At 39.7% G+C, this 20,571-nt stretch overlaps 1 protein-coding gene across 10 annotated transcripts in view; it reads right to left on the reverse strand.

The window, feature by feature from the left end:
• Cyp4x1 (cytochrome P450 family 4 subfamily X member 1) overlaps window positions 1–20,571 on the reverse strand; it is a 140,859-nt gene that overhangs the window by 5,597 nt on the left and 114,691 nt on the right. For 4 of the 10 annotated variants that reach the window (XM_087214876.1, XM_013067259.3, XM_087214875.1 and 1 more), the window contains one exon: window positions 12,713–20,391. In XM_087214876.1, the coding sequence (XP_087071002.1) occupies window positions 20,217–20,391 (175 nt within the window). In that variant the 3' untranslated portion in view covers window positions 12,713–20,216. Of the gene's footprint in view, window positions 1–12,497; window positions 12,606–12,712; window positions 20,392–20,571 lie in introns of those variants that run through there. The other 6 variants (XR_015452655.1, XR_015452654.1, XM_087214874.1 and 3 more) reach the window with 6 other exon arrangements.

Below are 20,571 nucleotides of genomic sequence, written 5' to 3' on the forward strand. Positions count from 1 at the left end.
ACCTCCCACTTCCCCTATTCCTTTAAAAATTTTCTTCCTATTTCACAATATCAATTATACATTTTGATTCTTATTCACACTTTTAGTTTTTCACACCAGAGAAACTATTCGGTATTTACACATGTGTGACCTATTTATTTCACTTAAGAGTATGGCCTCAATGTGCATCCACTTAGCTATAAATGTCTCTAGTTTCTCATTCTTTATGGTTGAGTAGTACTCCATTTTATAAAAAAATGACATCTTCTTTTTCCAGTCTCCAGTCGATGGGCAATTGGGCTGTTTCCAAGTTTTAGCTATTACAAACTGAGCCGCTATAAACATGGGCGTGCATATATCATTGTGGTATGAGTCGTTTAATTCTTTTGGGAAGATACCCAGTAGAGGAATAGCTGGGTCAAATGGGAATTCCAATCTTATTTGTTTGAGGTATCTCCATATTGATTTTCATAGTGGTTGCACCAGTCCATACTCCCACCAACAATGAAGAAAGATTCTTTTCTCCTTACAATCCCGCCAGCACTTGTTATTGGTTGATTTCTTGATAGCAGCCATTCTTTCTGGGGTGAGGTGGAATCTCAGTGCTCTTTTCATCTGCATCTCTCGAATGACCAGTGATGCTGAACATTTTTTTGTATGTTTATTTGCTGCTTCTACTTCTTTGTCTGAGAAATGTCTGTTCATTTCAGATGCCCATTTTTGAATTGAGTCTTTGAATTTGGGGGTCTGATTTTTTCCAGTTCTTTATATATTCTAGATAATAGTCCTTTGTCTGAGATACAGCTAAAATTTTTTTCCCACATAGTAGGTTGTTTCTTAGCTCTGTTGGTGGTTTCTCTTTCAGTGCAGCTTTGTAATAAGATGAGATCCCAGTTGTTGATTCTTTGTGCTAGTTCCTGTGCTACTGAGGCTTTGTTCATAAAGTCCTTTCCTATGCCAGTGTCTTCAAGAGTTCCACCTAACTTGTATTCCAGCAAGTTTAGTGTTTCTGTTTTAATATTTAGATCTTTAATCCACTTTGATTTTAGTTTAGTGATGGTGAAAGATAGGGGTCTAACTTTCAATCTTTGGCAAGTTGAAATTCAGTTTTTCCAACACCATTTATTAAAGAGGCTATCTTTCTTCTAGTGAGGATGGTTGGCTCCTTTGTCAAAGATGAGGTAGCTGAGTATGTCTGGAGTTGTTTCTGTATCTTCTAATCTAGTCCACTGATCCTCAGGTCTGTTTCTTTGCCAGTACCATGCTGTTCTTATCACAGTGGCTTTGTAGTGCAGTTTCAAGTTGGGAATTGTGATACCCCCTGCCATGTCTCTGTTGCCTAGAATTGCTTTTGCTATTCTAGGTCACTTCTGGTTCCAAATGAATTTTTGGATTGTTTTCTCTAATTCTGTGAAATATGATGTTGGGATTTCAATCGGGATTGCATTGAATCTGTATAGTAGTTTTGGAAGTATGGCCATTTTCACTATATTGGTTCTTCCTACCCAGGAACAGGGGATGTCTTCCCATTTTCTTATATGCTCTTCGATCTCTTTTTTCAGAGTGCTGTAGTTCTCAATATAGAGGTCTTTTGCTTCCTTCATTAGATAGATTCCTAAATATTTCATTTTTTGGATGCTATTGTGAAAGGGATTGTTTCCCTAATTTCTCTTTCAGTGAGTCTGTTATTTGTGTACAAGAAGGCTATTGATTTTTGAGTGTTGACCTTGTATGCAGCTACTCTACTGAATCTGTCAATTAAGTTGAGAAGTCTTTTGGCAGAGTTCTTTGGGTCTTCTATGTAGAGTATCATATCATCAGCAAATAATGACAGTTTAACTTCTTCCTTTCCTATCTTTATTCTTTTTATTTTTTCTCTTGTCTAATTGCTGTGGCTAATGTTTCCAGAACTATATTGAACAGGAGTGGTGACAGTGGGGATCCTTATCTTGTTCCTGATTTTAGCATGAAGGTTTTCAGTTTTGGACCATTTAGGATGATGTTGGCTATTGGTTTTTCATAGATAGCCTTTATCAAGTTGAGATAAAAACCATCTTTTCCAATTTTCTGCAGGGTTTCTATCATGAATGGGTGTTGAATTTTATTAAATGCTTTTTCTGCATCTATTGAGAGGATCATATGTTTTTTGTCCTTGACTCTGTTAATATAGTGTATTACATTTATTGATTACATATATTGAACCATCCTTGCATTCCTGGGATAAATCTGACTTGGTCAGGGTGATCATCTTGATCTTTTTGATGACACTCTGTATTCTGTTTGCCAGTATCTTATTGAGGGTTTTTGGATCTCTGTTCATTAGGGAGATTGGCCTGTAGTTCACTTTCTTGGTTGGGTCTTTCTCTGATTTTGGAATCAAAGTAATACTTGCTTCCAGGAATGAATTTGGAAGTATTGCTTCCCTTTCAATTTCATTGAAAAGTTTAAAGAGTAGTGGCAATAATTCTTCTCTAAATGTTTTGTAGAATTCAGCAGTGAAGCCATCAGGACCTGGGCTTTTCTTTGTTGGTAGATTTTTAATTATGTTATCAATTTCACTGATTGTCATTGGGGTGTTTAGAATTTTTATATCTTCTTCATTCAACTTTGGTAATTCATATGTACCTAGAAATCTGTCCATTTCTTCTGTGTTTTCCATTTTATTAGAGTACAGGTTCTCGAAGTAGGTATTGATGACCCTCTGGATTTCTGCTGGATCTATTGTGACTTCACATTTTTTGCTCCTAACTGTATGTATTTGAGCCTTTTCTTTCCTTTCTTTTTTTTTTGGTACTGGGGATCAAACTCGGGTTTGGGGGCTTGGGAGGCAGGAAGTGGAACCACTGAGCTAAATCCCCAGCCCTTCTTTCCTTTCTTTTTGATAGGGTTGGCTAAGGGTTTATGGATTTTATTTATTCTTTAAAAAAGCCAACTCTTTGATTCATTGATTTTTTGGGTATCATTCTCTTAGTCTCCATTGCATTGATTTCTGCTCTGATCATTATAATTTCCTCCCTTGTAGGAGCTTTGGGTTTGTCTTGCTCTTCCTTTTCTAGGTGCTTAAGATTCAGCATTAGGTTATTTGCGCTCACTCTGTTTTCCTAGTGTGGGCATTCACTGCTATGAATTTCCCTCATAGAACCACTTTCATTGTGTCCCATAGATTCCTGTATGTTGTATCAGCATTATCATTTATTTGTAAAAACTGCCTGATTTCTTCTTTAATTTCCTCTGTGACCCATTGGTTGTTCATGAGAGTGTTATTCAATTTCCATTTGTTTGTGAAGTTCTTGTGGTTTCTTATGCTATTGATCTCCAGTTTAATTGCACTATGGTATGATAATATACATGGGATAACTTCAATTCCTTTGCATGTAATTAAACATGTTCTATGAACTAGTATGTGGTCTATTTTGGAGACTCACCAGTGTGCAGCTGAAAAGAATATATATTCTGATTTTGTGGGGTGGAACTCTCTGTAGATGTCTATTAAGTCCATATGTTCAAAAGCTTGGTTCAGTTCTAGTATTTCATTGTTGATTTTTTGTGTAAATGATCTGTCGATTTGTGACAGTGGGGTATTTAGGTCCCCCACTACAATTGTATTAGTGCTTATTTGGTTTTTCATGTCCCATAATATTTGTTTTACATAGTTGGGAGCACTAGTATTTGGTGCATATATATTTATGATTGTCATCTCTTCCTCTTGGATTGTTCCCTTTACAAGGATGTAGTGACCTTCTTTGTCTCTCTTAATTAGATTTGGTTTGAAATTTACTTTGTCTGCAAATAAGATAGCTACCCCTGCTTATTTCTGGGTTCCTGTCATGTGGAGAACTGTTTTCCATCCTTTTACTTTCAGTCCATGAGTTTCTTTTCTTTTTTTTTATGAGTTTCTTTTTGAACTAGGTGCATTTCTTGTATGCAGCATATTGTTGGATTTTTCTTCTTAATGCATTCTTCCAGTCTATTTCTTTTGATTGGTAAATTGAGGCCATTAACATTGGTAGTTATAACTGATATTTATTGACTTATCATTGTCATCTTATTTTCCTGCTGTTGGTTCTTTTTTATTTTTCTCCCCCTCCCTTTAATTTCTTGCCTTGCCTCATGAATTTGCTCTGTTGGGCCTCATGGAGTTGTGACCTTTGTTGTCTTTTTCTAGGATATTGCTTTCAGTTGTTTGGAGTGCTGGTTTAGTATTCATGAAGTTTCTCAGTGTTCTTTGCCATGGAAGTATCTTATTTCCCCATCAATTTTGAAAGATAGTTTTGCAGGATACATCAGTCTGGGTTGGAGGTTGTTTTCTTTTAGGGCTTGAAATACCTCACTCCAGGCTCCCTTTGACTTGAGGGTTTGTGTTGAAAGTCCACTGTGATTCTGTTGGGCTTCCCTTTGTGTGTGATTTGTTTCTTTTCTCTAACTGCTTGTAGGATTTTGTTCTTCTGTTGAGTTTCCAGGATCTTGAGTATTATATGTCTACATGTAGTTTTTTTTGATCATGGCTTGTTGGAGTCCTATATGCCTCAGTTATCTATATGTGAAATTCTCTTGCTCTGTTTGGGAAGGTTTCTGTCATTAATTCTGTGAATTTTTTTATGTCATTTGTACTTTTCTTGCTTTTTCATGGACTCCTATCAGTCTTATATTATTCTTCTTTGCATTATCTAGGACCTGTTGGATTGATTTCTCATGGTCCCTTACTATTTTTAAGAGATCTCTCTTTTCATGGACACTGACTGCCATCCTGTCTTCTATATCTGATATTCTGTCTTCAGATTGGCTCAGTCTGCTGTGTATGCTTTCAATAGAGTTTTTAATCTCCTGGATACCTGTTTGAATCTGTTTCATGGATTCCATTTTTTTCCTATGTTGGGCATTCATGGTTTCCATCATGGTTCTGAACTCATCTATTTTTCTTTATCTGTTTCTGTTCTAGAGTCTCTAATCATGTCTTTCATTCTGCTCACCATTTCTGTAGTTATCTGGGAGATTATTTCTGTTTTGAATTTTTCTAGAGCTTCATTCATCTGTTTTGTTACTTCCTGTGCTATCAGTTCCGGGTGTCCAGGTGGTTGATTATCAGATTTTTCCACCTCATTTCCCCCAGAATTTGCCTTTAGTGGGGTGGAAGTCTGGGTTTGTGCCTTGCTTAAATGTCTTCTCATTTCTATTTTTGTTGTTGGTACTTTTCTTGGTTTAATTCCTGGGATGATACTTTGATATTGCTTATTGTAAGTATCTTTGTTGCTTCTATTTAGAACCCTTATGGAATGATTGCTTCTCAGAGGTGTCTCCCAGATATAGCTGGTCTTTAGGTTTTGAGTCTCTAATGACTCTGAGGTTATCTCATTTTCATTATACCAGGAAGAACAACTGATTAGATCAATCATAACACCTTAGCCCAAGTGATACAATCAGCAACACAGTAGCATCAAGCACATCTTAGAAAAAAACAATTTGTGGTAGTTAATAATCTATCACCTTTAATTGTGTGAATTTAATCAAAATTGAGGACCAGCACAAAATATGTTTATAGTGAATAAACTCTTCAATATAGCAACTTTGCCCTTCAGGATGGGGACTTAGAAGGAATTGGGGAAGGAGGAATAGATAGGTAGAAGGATAGAGAAAGGTTAATAGTGAGGACAGAGGACAGAGGAAGATCACATAAACTGTAGGAAACGTTTGAAGACAAGAGGAAAAGACAGAATGAAAGAACAGATGAGAACAGAACAACCTAACAGCAACAGGGAGGCTAGAAACTGTATTTACTTTCCTTTAAAACTAATGACAATTGAGAGAAGGAAAAAGAGAAGAAAAGAAAAAGAAAGAAGGAATCTGAATTAGGGCCAGAAGAGGAGCAAAAAGTGAGATGAGAGAGAGAGAGAGAGAGAGAGAGAGAGAGAGAGAGAGAGAGAAAAGAAAAAAAGAAAGAGAAAGAGAAAAAAGAAAAATTTTAAAAGAGTAGGAAAAAATAAAAATTAAAAATAAGAGAAAAAATAATTTTGAGAATAACAAATAAAGAATAAAAATGAAGGGCCTCCTTCAGGGTATGTCTCTGCTGTCACAATAGACAATGTGGACAGCAGTGTGCAGATATAAGTCAATGAGTCTCTGCAAGCCAGAAGTAGACCCATGCGATTCAGGCTGATTTCTGCCTGCAAGTCCCAAGTTGAGCTCCCTGCCCTCCTGCAGGGTTGAACGCTGCAAGGTTCTAGTGCAGGTTCCAGCTGCCCTTCCCCTTAAGATAGTCCAGGTTCCAATGTGAGGTGATGATTCCTCCAACTTACCAACTACAGTGGTCTGGTGTGCCTTTATTGCAGAGATTCTCTTCCCTTTTCTGGTGGGCTTCAATTTTCACCAAGGAGCCTGAGGCCCTCTTTCTGTTCACTTGTGCTCTATCTTCTGGAGCTCAGGACAATGGCCTTTATTACCCCCTGTGCCTCTGCAGTGTGGAATCGGGTACCAACAAAGCCAGAAGACCAGAGAGAGGGGTGGGCTGGTGTGGCGCTACAGGAGCCCACACAGCTCTGCTCATCACTAGGAGGTGGGGTGGGGGAGGCAGCCCTAGCTCCATGTGCCTGAAGCCTCACCCAACCACTCTGCAATCAGTTTTTTTAAAAATAAAAATCTGCTTTGATAGGAAAAGAAATACCTGGAAACAAATACCTGGAATGGTACTTATTGTATCTCATGAGATGGTCATGTTGTAGCAGAGTGCAATGTATGTACCGCTCCTCATTTGGAACACCCATCTACTGGGATTGTAAACTATTGGGACAGTAATGAATTAAAGAGGCAGAGTTTAAAATACAGGAAGACAGTTTATTTGGAAAAGGGCAGAAAAAGAGAAGATAGACAGCTACTCTGGAAAAGTATGGGGGATCTGAAAGAACACCTCCAAACTCTTATCCCTGGTTCCTTTTATTTAGGACTAGTGATTTTTCCCGTCCCCCATGTGGCCACCTGGAAATTGTCACCGTCTGATTGGCTCTCTGGCTGTCTTGAATCCTAACCTGGACACCTCTGTCTACATTCTTTCTGGCTGTTTGATTCCTTTATGTCCCTTTGTGATGAATGGATATATGTGTGTGTGTGTGTGTGTGTGTGTGCGCGCGCGCGTGCATGTGCACCTTATGGAAAGGTAGTTTAGAGGTAATGATTAAGTAAAAGGGATGTGTGTATCTGGTTTAATAATATAGTGATATTAAAGTGCAAATATACATACACTTGTATATGTGTAGAAGTGTGTGAATTGCACATTAAATAAGAATCCTTAGGTGGCTGCCCATTTTCTCCTTTGCATTTTATCAGAGGTGGGTGAGGGAGCTGTTTTTCCTGGTCTTTTATATCTCTGGCTTTTTCTGTGCTTTGTTGACTCTTTCTAATAAATTCTTATGGTAATTGTGTTACTTGGTGTTTCATTCAGTCTAGTTTCTCTCTCTTTTGTCTTTCTAATTGCTCTAACTGTAGAGTCTACCTGTAGAGGCAGAAACTTTCAGTAAGATTCTCTATTAATTTTTTAGTAAAGCCTTTTTTGTTCCTGCCTAGAAGCCACTTTTCCCTACAGGCAGAGTAGAAACATGGGAAGAATATGGAATAACAGCAATAAGCTGATGAATTAGCCAGCTCTGAAGCAACTTTTCCTTTCCTTCCTTTCTCATGGAAGAAATTATGTTTTCCTTCTAGTTTAAGACAGTTAAATGACAACTTTCTTTCTGTCTTTTCTTTTTCTGTCTTTCTTTCTATTTTAGCATTGAAAAAGCATATTAGTTTGGGTGAAGACTAACTGGTGACAGAGACCCAAATACAGGACTTAAAAAGATATGATTTTTTTTTTCACATAATTGTCTGTCCAGGTTGGTGGAGCAGCTTTGTTCTAGAGAAGTGGGGTTGTTGCTATGACATGACCTGACCATGTGGTTCAGAAGCTTTTGTAACTGGCTTGTGAGAAGAGTTTGGAGAGATTCAGAAATCCTGGCTGGAGAAGCATCTTAGAAGGCTGAAAGTCAAGCTTGATGGGAGATTGGGATCAGTTCAGAAGACCAGAATGTTGACAGTCATGCAGTTGGAAAAGACCAGTCTCAGGAGGTTTTGTTATCCTTAATTGCAAGAGATTATAGAGAATTGCCAGCACCCTGAGCCAAATACAAGTCCTTTATTTTCAGCTGGTGTTTGAGAGCAGCTTACACTGGAAAAACTCCAGGATAAGTGGCTTGTTGGCTTCTTTTAAGCAGTTCTTCTAATTGGGGAGGGCTCAGGGAGAGGGGGAACGGCAAGCAGAATTTCACAGGAGCAGAACTTTGCTAAATTAGTAAGGGTCAGGGGAAGTTTCACACAGTTTAGTTGAAACAAAATATCACTTAGGTGTGTAGTATCCTGTTTACAAGTTTGTAAAGATAGCTTATAGTTCCAGATTGCTCACCAAATGGGAAGGTGTAAAGAAAACATATAGTTGCAGAAAGATAACATATAGTTGCAGACTACAGGATTTGGTGTTCTGTCATGCACTAATGGAGGGGACTCCCAAGGGGGAAAGGGGAGGTGACCACCCCAAATCACTTGACTTTACACAAATGGAATCAGGTTGACTATCACAGTTTCAGTTGGGAGTAAGGACTCCATTGCCAGTTGGATTCTAGTCCATATGTGATATGCAGTGGCAGAAAATTTGTCCATGCCTTTGCAGGAGACTGAGATTAAGGGTGGTAGACTACAAGGAAGAAATTTCAAGGCAGCCAAACACTTAGGCTGTGGGCTTGGGTACTAGGGGCTTTTAGCCATTTCTACATTGTGAATCTATTGTAGATAGGTAAGTTAATTAGATGTCTTGTAGGCAATTAGACAGGGCAGGCCCAAAAGGAGCCAACATGGGGGAGAATCAAGGATAATCAAGACACATTCACTGAAGGCCAGTATTGTAAAAGAAGAGAAACTACCACACCCACATAGTGTGAATAGTAGTGATTGGTATTCTAAATAGGTATCTATCACATGGGTGGGGGACCAAGATCTTCCAAGAAAGATCCCTGACCCACCCCTTACCACTGAAAATCCTAACTCATAACTTTTACACCCACTATGTGACCTGTTTCCTCATTGGATCCCCATTTAATCAACATTACCTAAGAGATGATACTTGTCACAATCTTATTGGTTGTTCATAGTTTTGCCCACCTTGTGATTTCTCATTGAATCAGTATTACCTAAGCAACTGCACTTGCAATCTTACTAGTTGACTATAGTTTTGTCCCACTTTGAACCTGCCTCACCTCATGGCTTTATCCCATAAAGAAGTTGGGTGAGCAGGCAACCTCCTTTCTGGTACCCCTCTGCCTCTCTTAGATAGAAGCTATCTTTCTCTCAATAAATTTTTCCTACTCTTCATTCCTCGATTTATTCTTCGATTTTAGAGAACATGAACTTCACTTTGCATGTTTGGGAGTTACATCTCTTCCCCCTGTATCAAATCAAGAGCAAATGGCCTAGTGGAATGATTTCAAAAGTTTTGAGTTTCAATCTAGGAGGCAGCCTATATGTCCAACAGATGATTTCATAAAGAAAATGTGGTATTTATACACAATAGAGTACTACTCTGCCATAAAAAGGATACATTTGAGTCATTTGGAGGAAAATGGATGCACCTTGAGACCATAATATTAAGTGAAGTAAATCACACATACAAACTTAAATATCTCATGGTTTCTCTTATTGAGAAACTCAATATTTAAATAAAGTGCAAAATAACAGATAAATAATAGGAAAAAAGGGAGAGAAAAAAGTTTTGTAATCCAGCATGGACAATGTATCTAAAAGTGTACCTTGATTTGATATAATTGTTTTATATGTTTTTTTGTCTATTGGTATAGTTGTTAAGCTATATGATAATTAACTTTATAAGGACTTATAAGATAACTAAATGAATCTTATGCTGGAAAAATAAACAAAATAAGTAAAAATAAGTAAATATAGATAAAAAGCTTTGATTTGGCCAGAAAGGAAGCTCAGTAAATTTGAGGCCTGCAAAGATAGAACAGAGGAGAGCTTGGTTGCTGAAAAGATTAGAACTAAAAAGAAGCCAAGTACTTTGGAACAGAACAATAGGAAAAATGCTTCAAGGAGAGCCTGAGGACATCATGCTACAGAATATTGGCAGCCTAGGGAATGGAAATTGATTCCGCAAGATTCAGTTCATTGTATTGGCTATCCGGGCACTCGGGCCTGTTCAGTCACTAGCAGATGCAAAAGGGCTTGGGTGCTGCTTCAGCTGGTGGCAGGCCTTGGTATTATCCACTTGGTGCTGGCTTTAGACACATGAAGAAATGGAGGATGCAAGAGTTGTGGGGTCAGAAAGGCTTCCACCCAGCTTTCAGAAGAAGGCCTGGGAGGTCAGTGAGTGTGCCCCTGAGAGCAGTGTGTGAAGCTGTGAGTGTGAAGGCAAAAGTGCAATGGAATACCCAGAGAGTTAGAGAAGTCAGGAAAGTGGATCATCTGAGGAAAGCTGCAAGGAGTGAGCAAAGCCAGCCCAAGCAAGAGGTCATGAGAGCTATAACCACTGGCAGTGCCACAGTGGTGGGGCCACCCAAGCACTTTGGAGTTCATATCTTGCCATAGATTGACCTGGGTGTTGGACACAGAACTATGGGATTTAATGTTTTTGCTGCTGGATTTTTGTCTTGCTTTGGTCCCATTTCTTCCCTGCCCCCTTTTGGTTTTATAAGATAGGGTCATGTTATGTAGTTCGGGTTGGCCTTGAACTATGTTGTTGAGGCTGGCCTCAAACTCACAACAATCCTTCTGCCTCAGCCTCTCAAGTGCTGGGATTTCAGGCATGCGCCACCACACTTGGCTGGAATGGGAATGTTTACCCTGTGTCTATGTATGTCAGTAGTGTTCAATTTTCTTTTGATATTTACAGGGCCTCTTAGCCTAGTTTGCTTTAACTCTCAAACTAAACTCTGAACTTGCACTTTTCAGCATGCCAAAACTACTAGGACTTAGGCAACTCTTAGAGATGGACTAAATGCACTTTTTTTATAAAGAGATAGTGTTATGATTTATGTCTAGAGGGCTCCCAAACCCTCATGTGTACATAGGTGGAGCTTTTGGAAGGTGACTGGATCATGTGTGTGATATTCATATTGCATTAGTCCACTGATGGGTTTATAGCTTGGTGTAATGTTGGGAGGTGAAGCCAGGAGGGAAGAGGTGGTTGACCATGGCCAGGAACCATATATATCCCTTCTCCCTTGATTCCTCTCTGCTTCCTGCCTGCCTTGCTATGAGCTGTTTCTCCTCTGCCATGCTTCTCTGCCATGCCGTCTTGCCTTGGAGCCAGCCGAGGATGGACTGAAACCTCTACAAACTGAGAGTCAAAATAAATCTTTCCTCTTTTTAACTTATGGGTGTCAGGTACTTTGTTCCAGCAATGAGAAAGTAATTAAGACAGATGGGCATGAATATTTTGGGGCCCAGTGGTGGAGTGTTATGGTTTATATCTAGATATCCCTCTAAAGTCTCATGTGCTCATAGGTGGGGCTTTTTGGAGGTGATTGGATCATTGAGGTGTGATACTTGATGACAAGTATTGGACCCCCACCCAAGCAGAGCACTACCTACATCCACAGGAGCACAGAGATAAGAAGAAGCCAGCAGCCAACCTGCTGCACTCACCACCACCCTGTTTATTAGCCAGCCTCAGACTCATCACCCATGGGACTCTAAAATTTTCCACCCTTTTGACCAGTGCCCCCTCCCCTAACCAAAATGCCCCATATCGACCATGAGCACCCTCCTCTCAGTGCCAACGGCCTTCTTGCCCTGGGCTCATCTGCACCCAGATGGCAATATCATCTCATGTTGCTTATAATTTGCCTGCTTTAGCGGTCTCAATCATGCCTCGGTCTGACCTTACACTTATCTGTGGATTAGTGCACTGATGAGTTTATAGCTAATTGTGATTTGGGAGGTGAAGGTTGGTTGGAGGAGGTGGGTCACAGGGAATGTGGCCTGGAAAGGTCTATCCCCCTCCTTCCTACTTTAAATCCTTATTTCTTCTTCCTGTCACCATGCTATGAGCTTTTTCTTCTCTGCCATGCCCCTCTGCCATGGTGTCCTGCCCTGGAGCCAGTCAACTATAGCTGAAACCTCAACAAACTGAGCCACATTTAACCTCTCCTCCTTTAAGTTTGGGTGTTGGGTATTGTGTGTCAGCAATGAGAAAGTAGCTAAGACACCTTCCATTCCTTTCTACCCCTAAAATGTTCTTATCTCCATGTTAAAGCTGAGGTCCTGCTATGTCTGCTTTCCAGGTAGTAGGAAGGTGGTGTGGTTTGGGGTGTCCTCCAGAATACATGTGCTGCAAACTTAAACCCCCAAATCATATTCATGTATTTGGAGGTGGGGCCTTTGTAGGTAATTAGGATTAGATGAGGTTGTGAGAGACGGATCCCCATGACACAATTAGTGGCTTTATAAGAAGAGGAACAGAGACTAAGTTAGCATGCTTGCTTTACCTTGCCATGTTCTGTTCTGCACTTCCACGGGACTCTGAAGAGTCTCTACCACCAAGAAGATCCTCATCAGATGCAACCCCTAGATCTTGGACTTTCCAGCATCCAGAACTATAATAAATAAATAAGTTTCTTTTCTTTACAAATTACTCATTCTCTAATATTCAGTTACAGGAGCAGTAAACAGACTAAGACAGAAAAGGAAAAGAAATCCAAGGTTGGTTGTACACATCAAGTTTATTTACATCTATTGGCCCAAACTTAGTCATACAGTCACATCTATTAACAAGAGCATCTGGGAAATACAGACTTATGGCAAAGGAGTGGGAGTGTTCATGGCAGTCTCCCTGTCTCTGCTGCATCATGTACACTGGACAAGAGGTAAAGAAACTGCATTAGTTACTTTTCTCTCATTGCTGGGACAAAATACCTGACACCCAAAGTTAAAGGGGAAGAGGTTTATTTGGCTTATAGTTCATAAAGGTTTCAGTCTATAATTGGCTGGCTCCAAGGAAGGGTGGCAGAAAGGTAACAGTGCAAAAGCAACAAGAAAGCTTAAAAGCATCTTTCTGCCCTTTTTTATCCTATTCAGACTACTTAGGGCAGGTAGCACTCATGCCCTTAATCCTTGTGCCCTTGGGCCTAGCCCCACCATGGCTCAATTATGCACTCTAGATTTAGCTACCTCCAAAAGAGCCCCACCTCATTTGCATAAGGCTTTGTGGGAGGGACATCTAAAGACAAGTCATAACATTCCACCCCTGGCCCCCTAAAGATTCATGCACATCTCTTCTTGCAAAAGCATTTAGTCCATCTCTAAATGTTGTTAAAGTCCTATCAGTTTTAGCATTGCTGAAAATTCCAAGTCCAAAGTCTTCTCTGAGATTTAAGGTAAATTCTTAGCTGTGATCCAATGTATAAATGAAAAGAAAGTTAAGCACTTGCAACATTCAATGGCACAAGATAGACATTTCCATTCCAAAAGTTACAAGCAGGGGGATACAAAGGAATAGGACCAAAGCAAGTCCAAAATCCATCAGGGAAAACATTAAATCCACTTCCAGCATCCCAGGCAATCTGTGGCAAGTTGTGAACTCCAAAGGGCTTGGGTATCTCTGTCTCTATGATACTTCTGGTTGTAGCTCCCATAACTTCTCTCTTGGGCTGTGTCTGCTCCCTCCTTGCAGTTTTCCTCAGACAAGCCATGGTCCTGGCTTCTCCAAACTTCTGGGGTCTCCACTGCACCTTCAGCTTCACACTCACACCTTCACACACTGCCCTCTCGGGACACACTGCCTGGCCACCCAGGACTTCTTCTGAAAGCTGAGTGGAAGCCTTCCTGACCCCACAACTCTTGCATTTTGCATGTGCCTAAAACCCGAACCACGTGGATGATGCCAAGGTCTACTGTCAGTTGGAGTAGTAGTAGCCAGGTCTTCCCTTTCTCTTGGATGTAGTGGTCGAGTGCCTGGATTGCTGAGTACTCTGAATCCAATTCCAAGGAACAAATTCTCTAGGTCACCACCATTCTGAAACATGCTGCTCTGGGGCTTTTCTCAAAGCAAAGTCTTTCACTTTTGCAATTTTGAGGCTGCAAAGGGTGGAATCCTGCTGCTTCTTGTGACACCCTAAGGCTGTCTTTTCTACTCTTCTGTTCCTTCTCAGCAATAAAGGTCTCCTCTGCTTCATCTTTGCAGGCCAAAACTTTACTGGAGCTTCCTTTCTGGCCAAACTCAAAACATTTTAAATCATTCTTCTAGGCTTCTTGCTCTTGATTCTCAACATAGATCTGGCTAAAAGCTCCCAGCAATAGCCATACCACTGCCTCAATATTTGACTGCCTTGAAATCTCTTCTGCAAAATTAGTCCACTCCCCCTAATCTCAGTCTCAGGCAAAATCTCTGGACATGAGAAAAATGCAGACAAACTTTCTGCCAACCATAACACACATCATTTGGAGTCCAACAGCCAGTGCAGTCCTTCCCAGCAAAAACCTTCTGAGCTGGGTCTTTACTGGCTTTCTGGTCTTCTGAGCTCTGACCAGACTCTCCCATACAGAACAGCCTAAGGTGTTCTCTACTTCTGCTGCCAACATCTCCAAATCTTTTCTAACTCTTCCCCATCCCACAAACCAGTTCCAAAGGCTCTTAAGCCACAGGTAATGTCCAGGTAATGTCACAGCAATGACCCCACTCCTGGTACCAAATTTCTGTGTTAGTGACTTTTCTCTCATTATTGAGACAAAATGCCTGACAACCAAAGTTAAAGGAGAAGAGGTTTATTTGGCTTACAGTTGGAGGAGGTTTCAGTCCATAATTGGCTTGCTCCAAGGCAGGGTGGCAGAAGGGCAACAGTCATGGTGATGGAAGAGAGCAAAAGCAACAAGAGAGCTTGAGAGTATATTTATGCCCCTTTTATCCTATTCAGACTGCTTAGGATGGGTAGCACTCATCCTTAATCTTAGTACTCTCGGGCCTAGCCCCACCATAAATCAATCATGCACTTTAAATTCTGCTACCTCCAAAATAGCCCCATCTCATTTGCATGAGGCTTTGGGGGACATCTAAAGACAAGCCATAATGGATATCTTGCCTTTAGCTTATAGATCCATGGAACACAAAGATTCACATAAAGGCATTATGAAGAGAAATGTATGCTCTAAATAGTCTGGGATTTGGGCTATCTAGCTAGATAGGAATTTTGTCATCCTTGAGGACAGGGTAAATGTGTTCATATTTGAGAAGAAAATAAAACCAGTATTTGGTGGCCCAAGGAATGGACTGAAACAGAGGAGCAGTTTTTGTGCTTTCTCTTCAACACTGTAGAGTTGTTGCTGTCCTGCCAGGAACTGGACTTCTGTTTGTACTTTCATCCTCCCAACTAATTCCCAGCAGCACAACATGTTCAGACACAGTGGGTATTATGTCTGAGGCATGGAAATTAAGAAGCATTTGTGCTTTCTCTACATCCTCTTCATTGTCTGCTGGATGGATACAGACAACTCTCAAATCCTACAGGATAGCACACCACAAGATGAAAGGAAACTGAGTTCTGAAATCTCCAAGCAGGAATCTGCTGGCCCACAAGAAATGCTTGTATTGAGCTACTTATATGAGTGCAAATAGATGTCTTTTACTATGTTATATTAAGCTATAGTAATGTGTGGTGTTTATTGGTTACAGTAGCTAGCATAAACTTAACAAATATATTGATTTATTGACTTACTCTTTTTTTGAGACACAGTCTTGTTCTGTAGTCCAGGCTGGCCTTGAACTCTTGGACTCAAGTCATCCTCTTAGCTCAGCCCTCCAGGTGGCTGGGACTAAAGATGCATACCACCATATCCAGTTTATTCATTTACTTTTTATATTGTTTGTGTCTTCTCCATCATATAAGCTCCAAGAGATCAAAGTCTTTGTCTATTTATTGCTGTGTTCCCAGTGCCAAGGGCAATGTCCAGCATACAGGAAGTGATCAATAAATACTGATGAGTAAAGAATAAGTACATACTGAATTATCCCCTGCAGAGGGATAAGCTATGCCAAATCATATGTGCTCTCATTGGCTGAGACAGGTATCACAGGTCTGTGAACCAGAGCTAGAAGGCCTGTTTTCTCAGAACATGAAGAATTGTTCTTTGCTAAAAAATCCATGTTAACAACTAGGGGTAAAGGTTAACTTGTGGTCATGGTTCATTTGTTTATTCATCCATCCATCCATCTATACATTATACAAATACGTGCAGTGGACCTACTGTGTAGCAGGATCTCTGTTAGGCATGGCTATATAGGGTATACATAGGGTCAGCATGCAGCCACAGTTAGAGACCATATAGAATTACATTTAGTTAAGTTGGTAGAGCCCTGCATCTGGCAAATAATTGTTACAGGTGTCAAGTGAAAAAGAGAATAAAGCATGGGTAGTATAGTAAGCCTGTTCTGGCATAGGATATGCATTGAAGAACAGTGTTCATAATGGAAGACTTTTGAGCAATGCCAGATGGCCAGCCCAGTAACTTGTAGATCAATAGATGAGAGTGGGGGAAAGAAGTAAGGAAAAAGTCAGTGTCCTTATTTGACATTTTAGGACACTGTACTTCTCCACTCAGGGTGTGTGCATGAAAGGTGGGTATTCACATTTTGTATTGTGTCCAATTACATTATGATGACAAAAACCTCTTAAAATTATAAATTGAAAGAGAAATTTTGAGTTGTATTGATGGACAAAAGGTATAAAGAGGAGAATTTTGGCTCAGTATTATGAAACACTTGCGATTGATAGCTACCTGAGGGTGGAATGTCTTGCCCCCTGAACAAATGGCTTCCAGTATCAGTTATGGCCATTTCCCAAGGCTCTTAACATTATTAAGGCAGAGGAAGGACTCTCAAGGAGGTCTAGGCATGGGCTCATGGGCAAGTAATGCTATGAAGTCATAAACTCCATTCATATTTGGAGTATGTACAAGTTTCTGGGGAGAAGATCCATGTTTTTCTTCAGATTTGTAAAAAGTTCTATGACTCAGAAAAGGTAAAAAATAAGAGATGACATTTGATATAACTTTCAACTTGGTTGGGCATATTATTCCTTATAAAAAAACCATAAGGATTAGTATGTACTGGGCATCAGTTTTTGTTTGTGTGCCACCTCCAAAGTTGAAGGGTCAAGAAGAGTCACAGTATTTTGTCCAGGATTATGTGGTTCCTTTAAGATGCTTATTCAGCTGCTCCATTCCTGGCTTGGGCCTGGATATTTGGTAATAGAAGCCACCCTTTTCTTTTCTCATGTTAATTTAATAGCAAAATCATGACAAGTAATTTGAAATTTTAAATAGCCTTGAAACAAACAGCAAAAGTCTTGTATCCATGACAAATGATCTTGGTTATGTGGAAAGATAGGAAATGAAAAGAAAACCCTAGTCATTGTCTGGATATATGTGAAATTTTAAAATAGCACTGGTCATGTCAATAATAGTCTACTATCACAAAGAGCGTCCAATAGAAGAGCTTAAATAAAATAATAATGTATTTCCCACTCACATAAAAGTCTTGAGGAAGTGAGTGATTCAGAGTTAGTAGGGTGGTTTTGTCTACAAGTTCATCCAGGTGTCTGGCTCCTTCTATCTCCTTGTCCTATCATCTTCAACATAACTTTTGGTTAATGATCTAAATTAGCAGCTCTAGCTCTTGCCACCACATCTGTCTCCAAGAAGGTAAGGATAAAAGGGAAAGGGAGGATATATATCTTTCCTTTTGCAAATATTAGATGGAAATTGTACTTGTCACTTCTGCTCAGAGCTCTGCCCCAAACCTAGTCCCATGGTGCATCTCATTGAAAGGGAGATGAGGTAATATGGTCTGTAGCTGCCAATCATGTGCTCAGGTAAGTCTTCTATTTCTGTAGGAGCGGGCAAAAGATGTGAGAGGGATGATTCACCTCTGCCACCAACAGCCTGTCATTTAAACTTGGACAGGGGTGGGTCTTTTAAAATAGAAATAGTATCTGGGGTAGTGCTTACCATGAAGCACTAAAACATTTTTGGTTCAGTAATCAAGAATCATCCACATTTCCAGCAGGCCATGTAGATTAATTTGTAAAGGAACAATCCAAGCCCACCATAAATATGATTATTTCTATGAGTTCCAGAATGCTTTAACCCTTCATGACCATAGCCACTGTAATTACCTAACCTCTTCTTTAGCCCTACTGGACACTCAAACACTGGCCATAGATTACCAATTGAATCAGTGGAGTGGGAGAAGCTTTCCTAAGTAGATGGTGGTCTTCCATAATTGTGCATATGGACAGAGGAGACAAAAGGAAAGTAGGAGCTGTATCAGAGTTCTGTGAATCTGACAGGGGTTTCTATAGGAGACATTTGTTACCACTGCCCTTGAGGGTTAAATGGTTTCTAACCCCTCATATCCTTTGGCAACATGCAGGTTTCATTAAACCAAGAATGAACGTTGGATATCTTATCTGGTTAAGGAAATTTTTAGTCCTGCAGCCACCTCCCTCCTCACTCTAAGCCTTGATCCTAAGTAGAGCTCTCAGGTGCCTAACCAGCTTCCACCACAGAACTTCCCAATAATCAAGATGTGCAGCAAGGCAAAGGACTGATGAATACTTGGTGAAAGTATTATACAAGGTGTTCCTGTGATTGGTTGGATAGCCCTGGTTGCTCTCACAAATCTTGAATTTTCCCCCTTCACTCACACTCTACTTCCAATCAATTAACAAGTTCTATATGTTTTACCAAAGGCCATCAAAATCTTCTTCACATTCATTCTCCTTCAATTCTAATTGCCACTACCCTTGGCAAGCACCATCATCTTTTACCTGCATGATTGCAATAGATTCCTAGTGCCCTTTTCTTCCTGCTTTCACTCAAGCCCTCTCTAATCTATTAATTCTCCATATCACAGATGCAAAACTTTCTTAAAATGCAATTCATCCCAAGTTCCACCTCTGGGGGAAAATCTTCAAAGGGCTTCTCCTGTACTTAAAAATAAGTCTAAATTTCTGATTAGGCTCCAATGAGTAATGAATCTGGAAATTATTAAGAAATTCCCACTCAGGCACTACAAGAGCGGTTAGCACCAGAAAAAAATATAATATTTTTGTAATATTACAAATGGAGATGTTCTTATCCAAGACTCAAAACCCTGTAACTATAGGAAAAGTGTGCATAAATCTTCATGAAAATTAAAAAGTTCCTCATGGCAATTACTATTCTTGCTTTATACATCCTTTGATACATTTTGTTCTTGCTTTATACATATGTAGATATACATATATAGTCTTGCTTCATACATCCTTCGATATATAAAACATATTTGAATAAGAAAAAGACAATATCATGGAAAACAAAATAGTATACAGACAAATCACAAAGAACAAATCAAAGATAAACATAAATGACCAATAAGCACATTTAAAAATTACAAATAACTTAAATAACCTATACAATGGTTAACAATTACAGGACATCCATTTTACAGAAAACTATAAATGCACCAAAGGGAATGAGATGGATTTTTAGGAAGTGAAAACAGCAAGGACAATATAGATATGATCCTAAAATATACACACATTTATATGTAGATGTAAAACGTACGGGAAAAAAATCTCAAAGAAAGCAAATCAAATTATTCCATCTTAACAGAAGGTAGTAGGATTGGTCAGGTCATGAGGAATGGGCCAGCAGAAGTGGAATTTTAAATTTTAGGAGCTTTTTTTTCCTTTGGTACCGTGGATCAAATTTGAGACCTTGTGCTTGCAAGGCAGGCGGCGGAAACACTGAGCTAAAGCTCTGGCCTTGCATTTTAAATTTTATTTGACATGCTTTTTTTAGTGCTGGAAGTTCTTAAAATGGTGAGCCTACATTCATTTACCTATTTTGTGTGTAATTCTGAAAATAATTTTAAAAGAACAACAGAAAATGTACTGAAGACACCTAGAAAAGTGCTTGGTATACCACATTGATAGTATTCAGGGTCAAACAAAAAAATCTGAAAAAATCTCCCAAAGCCAGATAGAAACAGATCTAGGTGTCAGTCTTGCTACCTGGGAATGTTTTTGATAATGTGTAGCTCTACAGATTAACGCCCACTGCCAACCCACCTACCTCCAACTCTCCCATGACACTCTGATTCTTCTTCACTTGCTCAGACCATTAGCTTCAAATTGAACTTAAAAAACAAAATATAGTCATTGTACCTGGCTTTAACACATGGAGAGCTTCTTCAGGTGCAAATGCATTCCATCCTTGGGCTTGAGGACAAGGTGATTTGAGAAGGCGAGAGGCCTGGTGAGGTCTGGAGCCACTCTGAAGCGGAGCAGAATCAAGGCAATGGCCACTTTCAACTCAAGCATGGCAAACTGCTGTCCAATGCAGTTCCTGCAGATGCGGAAGGGGAGAAAATGATGCTTTAAAGACTGATTTTTTGATTCTCTAATAAGTTTCTAGAATAACACTTCTGAAGTTCACAGTAAGCTACATTTTTTACTCTAAATGTCATAGAAACTTTTGAATTTTGGCCTTACCTCATTTACTGCAAGAATGTGGACTGGGAGACTT

This window comes from Heterocephalus glaber, unplaced genomic scaffold (genome assembly GCF_053883595.1).
Source record: "Heterocephalus glaber isolate CG9 unplaced genomic scaffold, H.glaber_assembly_v1.0 deba00001451, whole genome shotgun sequence".
Taxonomy (NCBI): Eukaryota; Metazoa; Chordata; class Mammalia; order Rodentia; family Bathyergidae; genus Heterocephalus; species Heterocephalus glaber.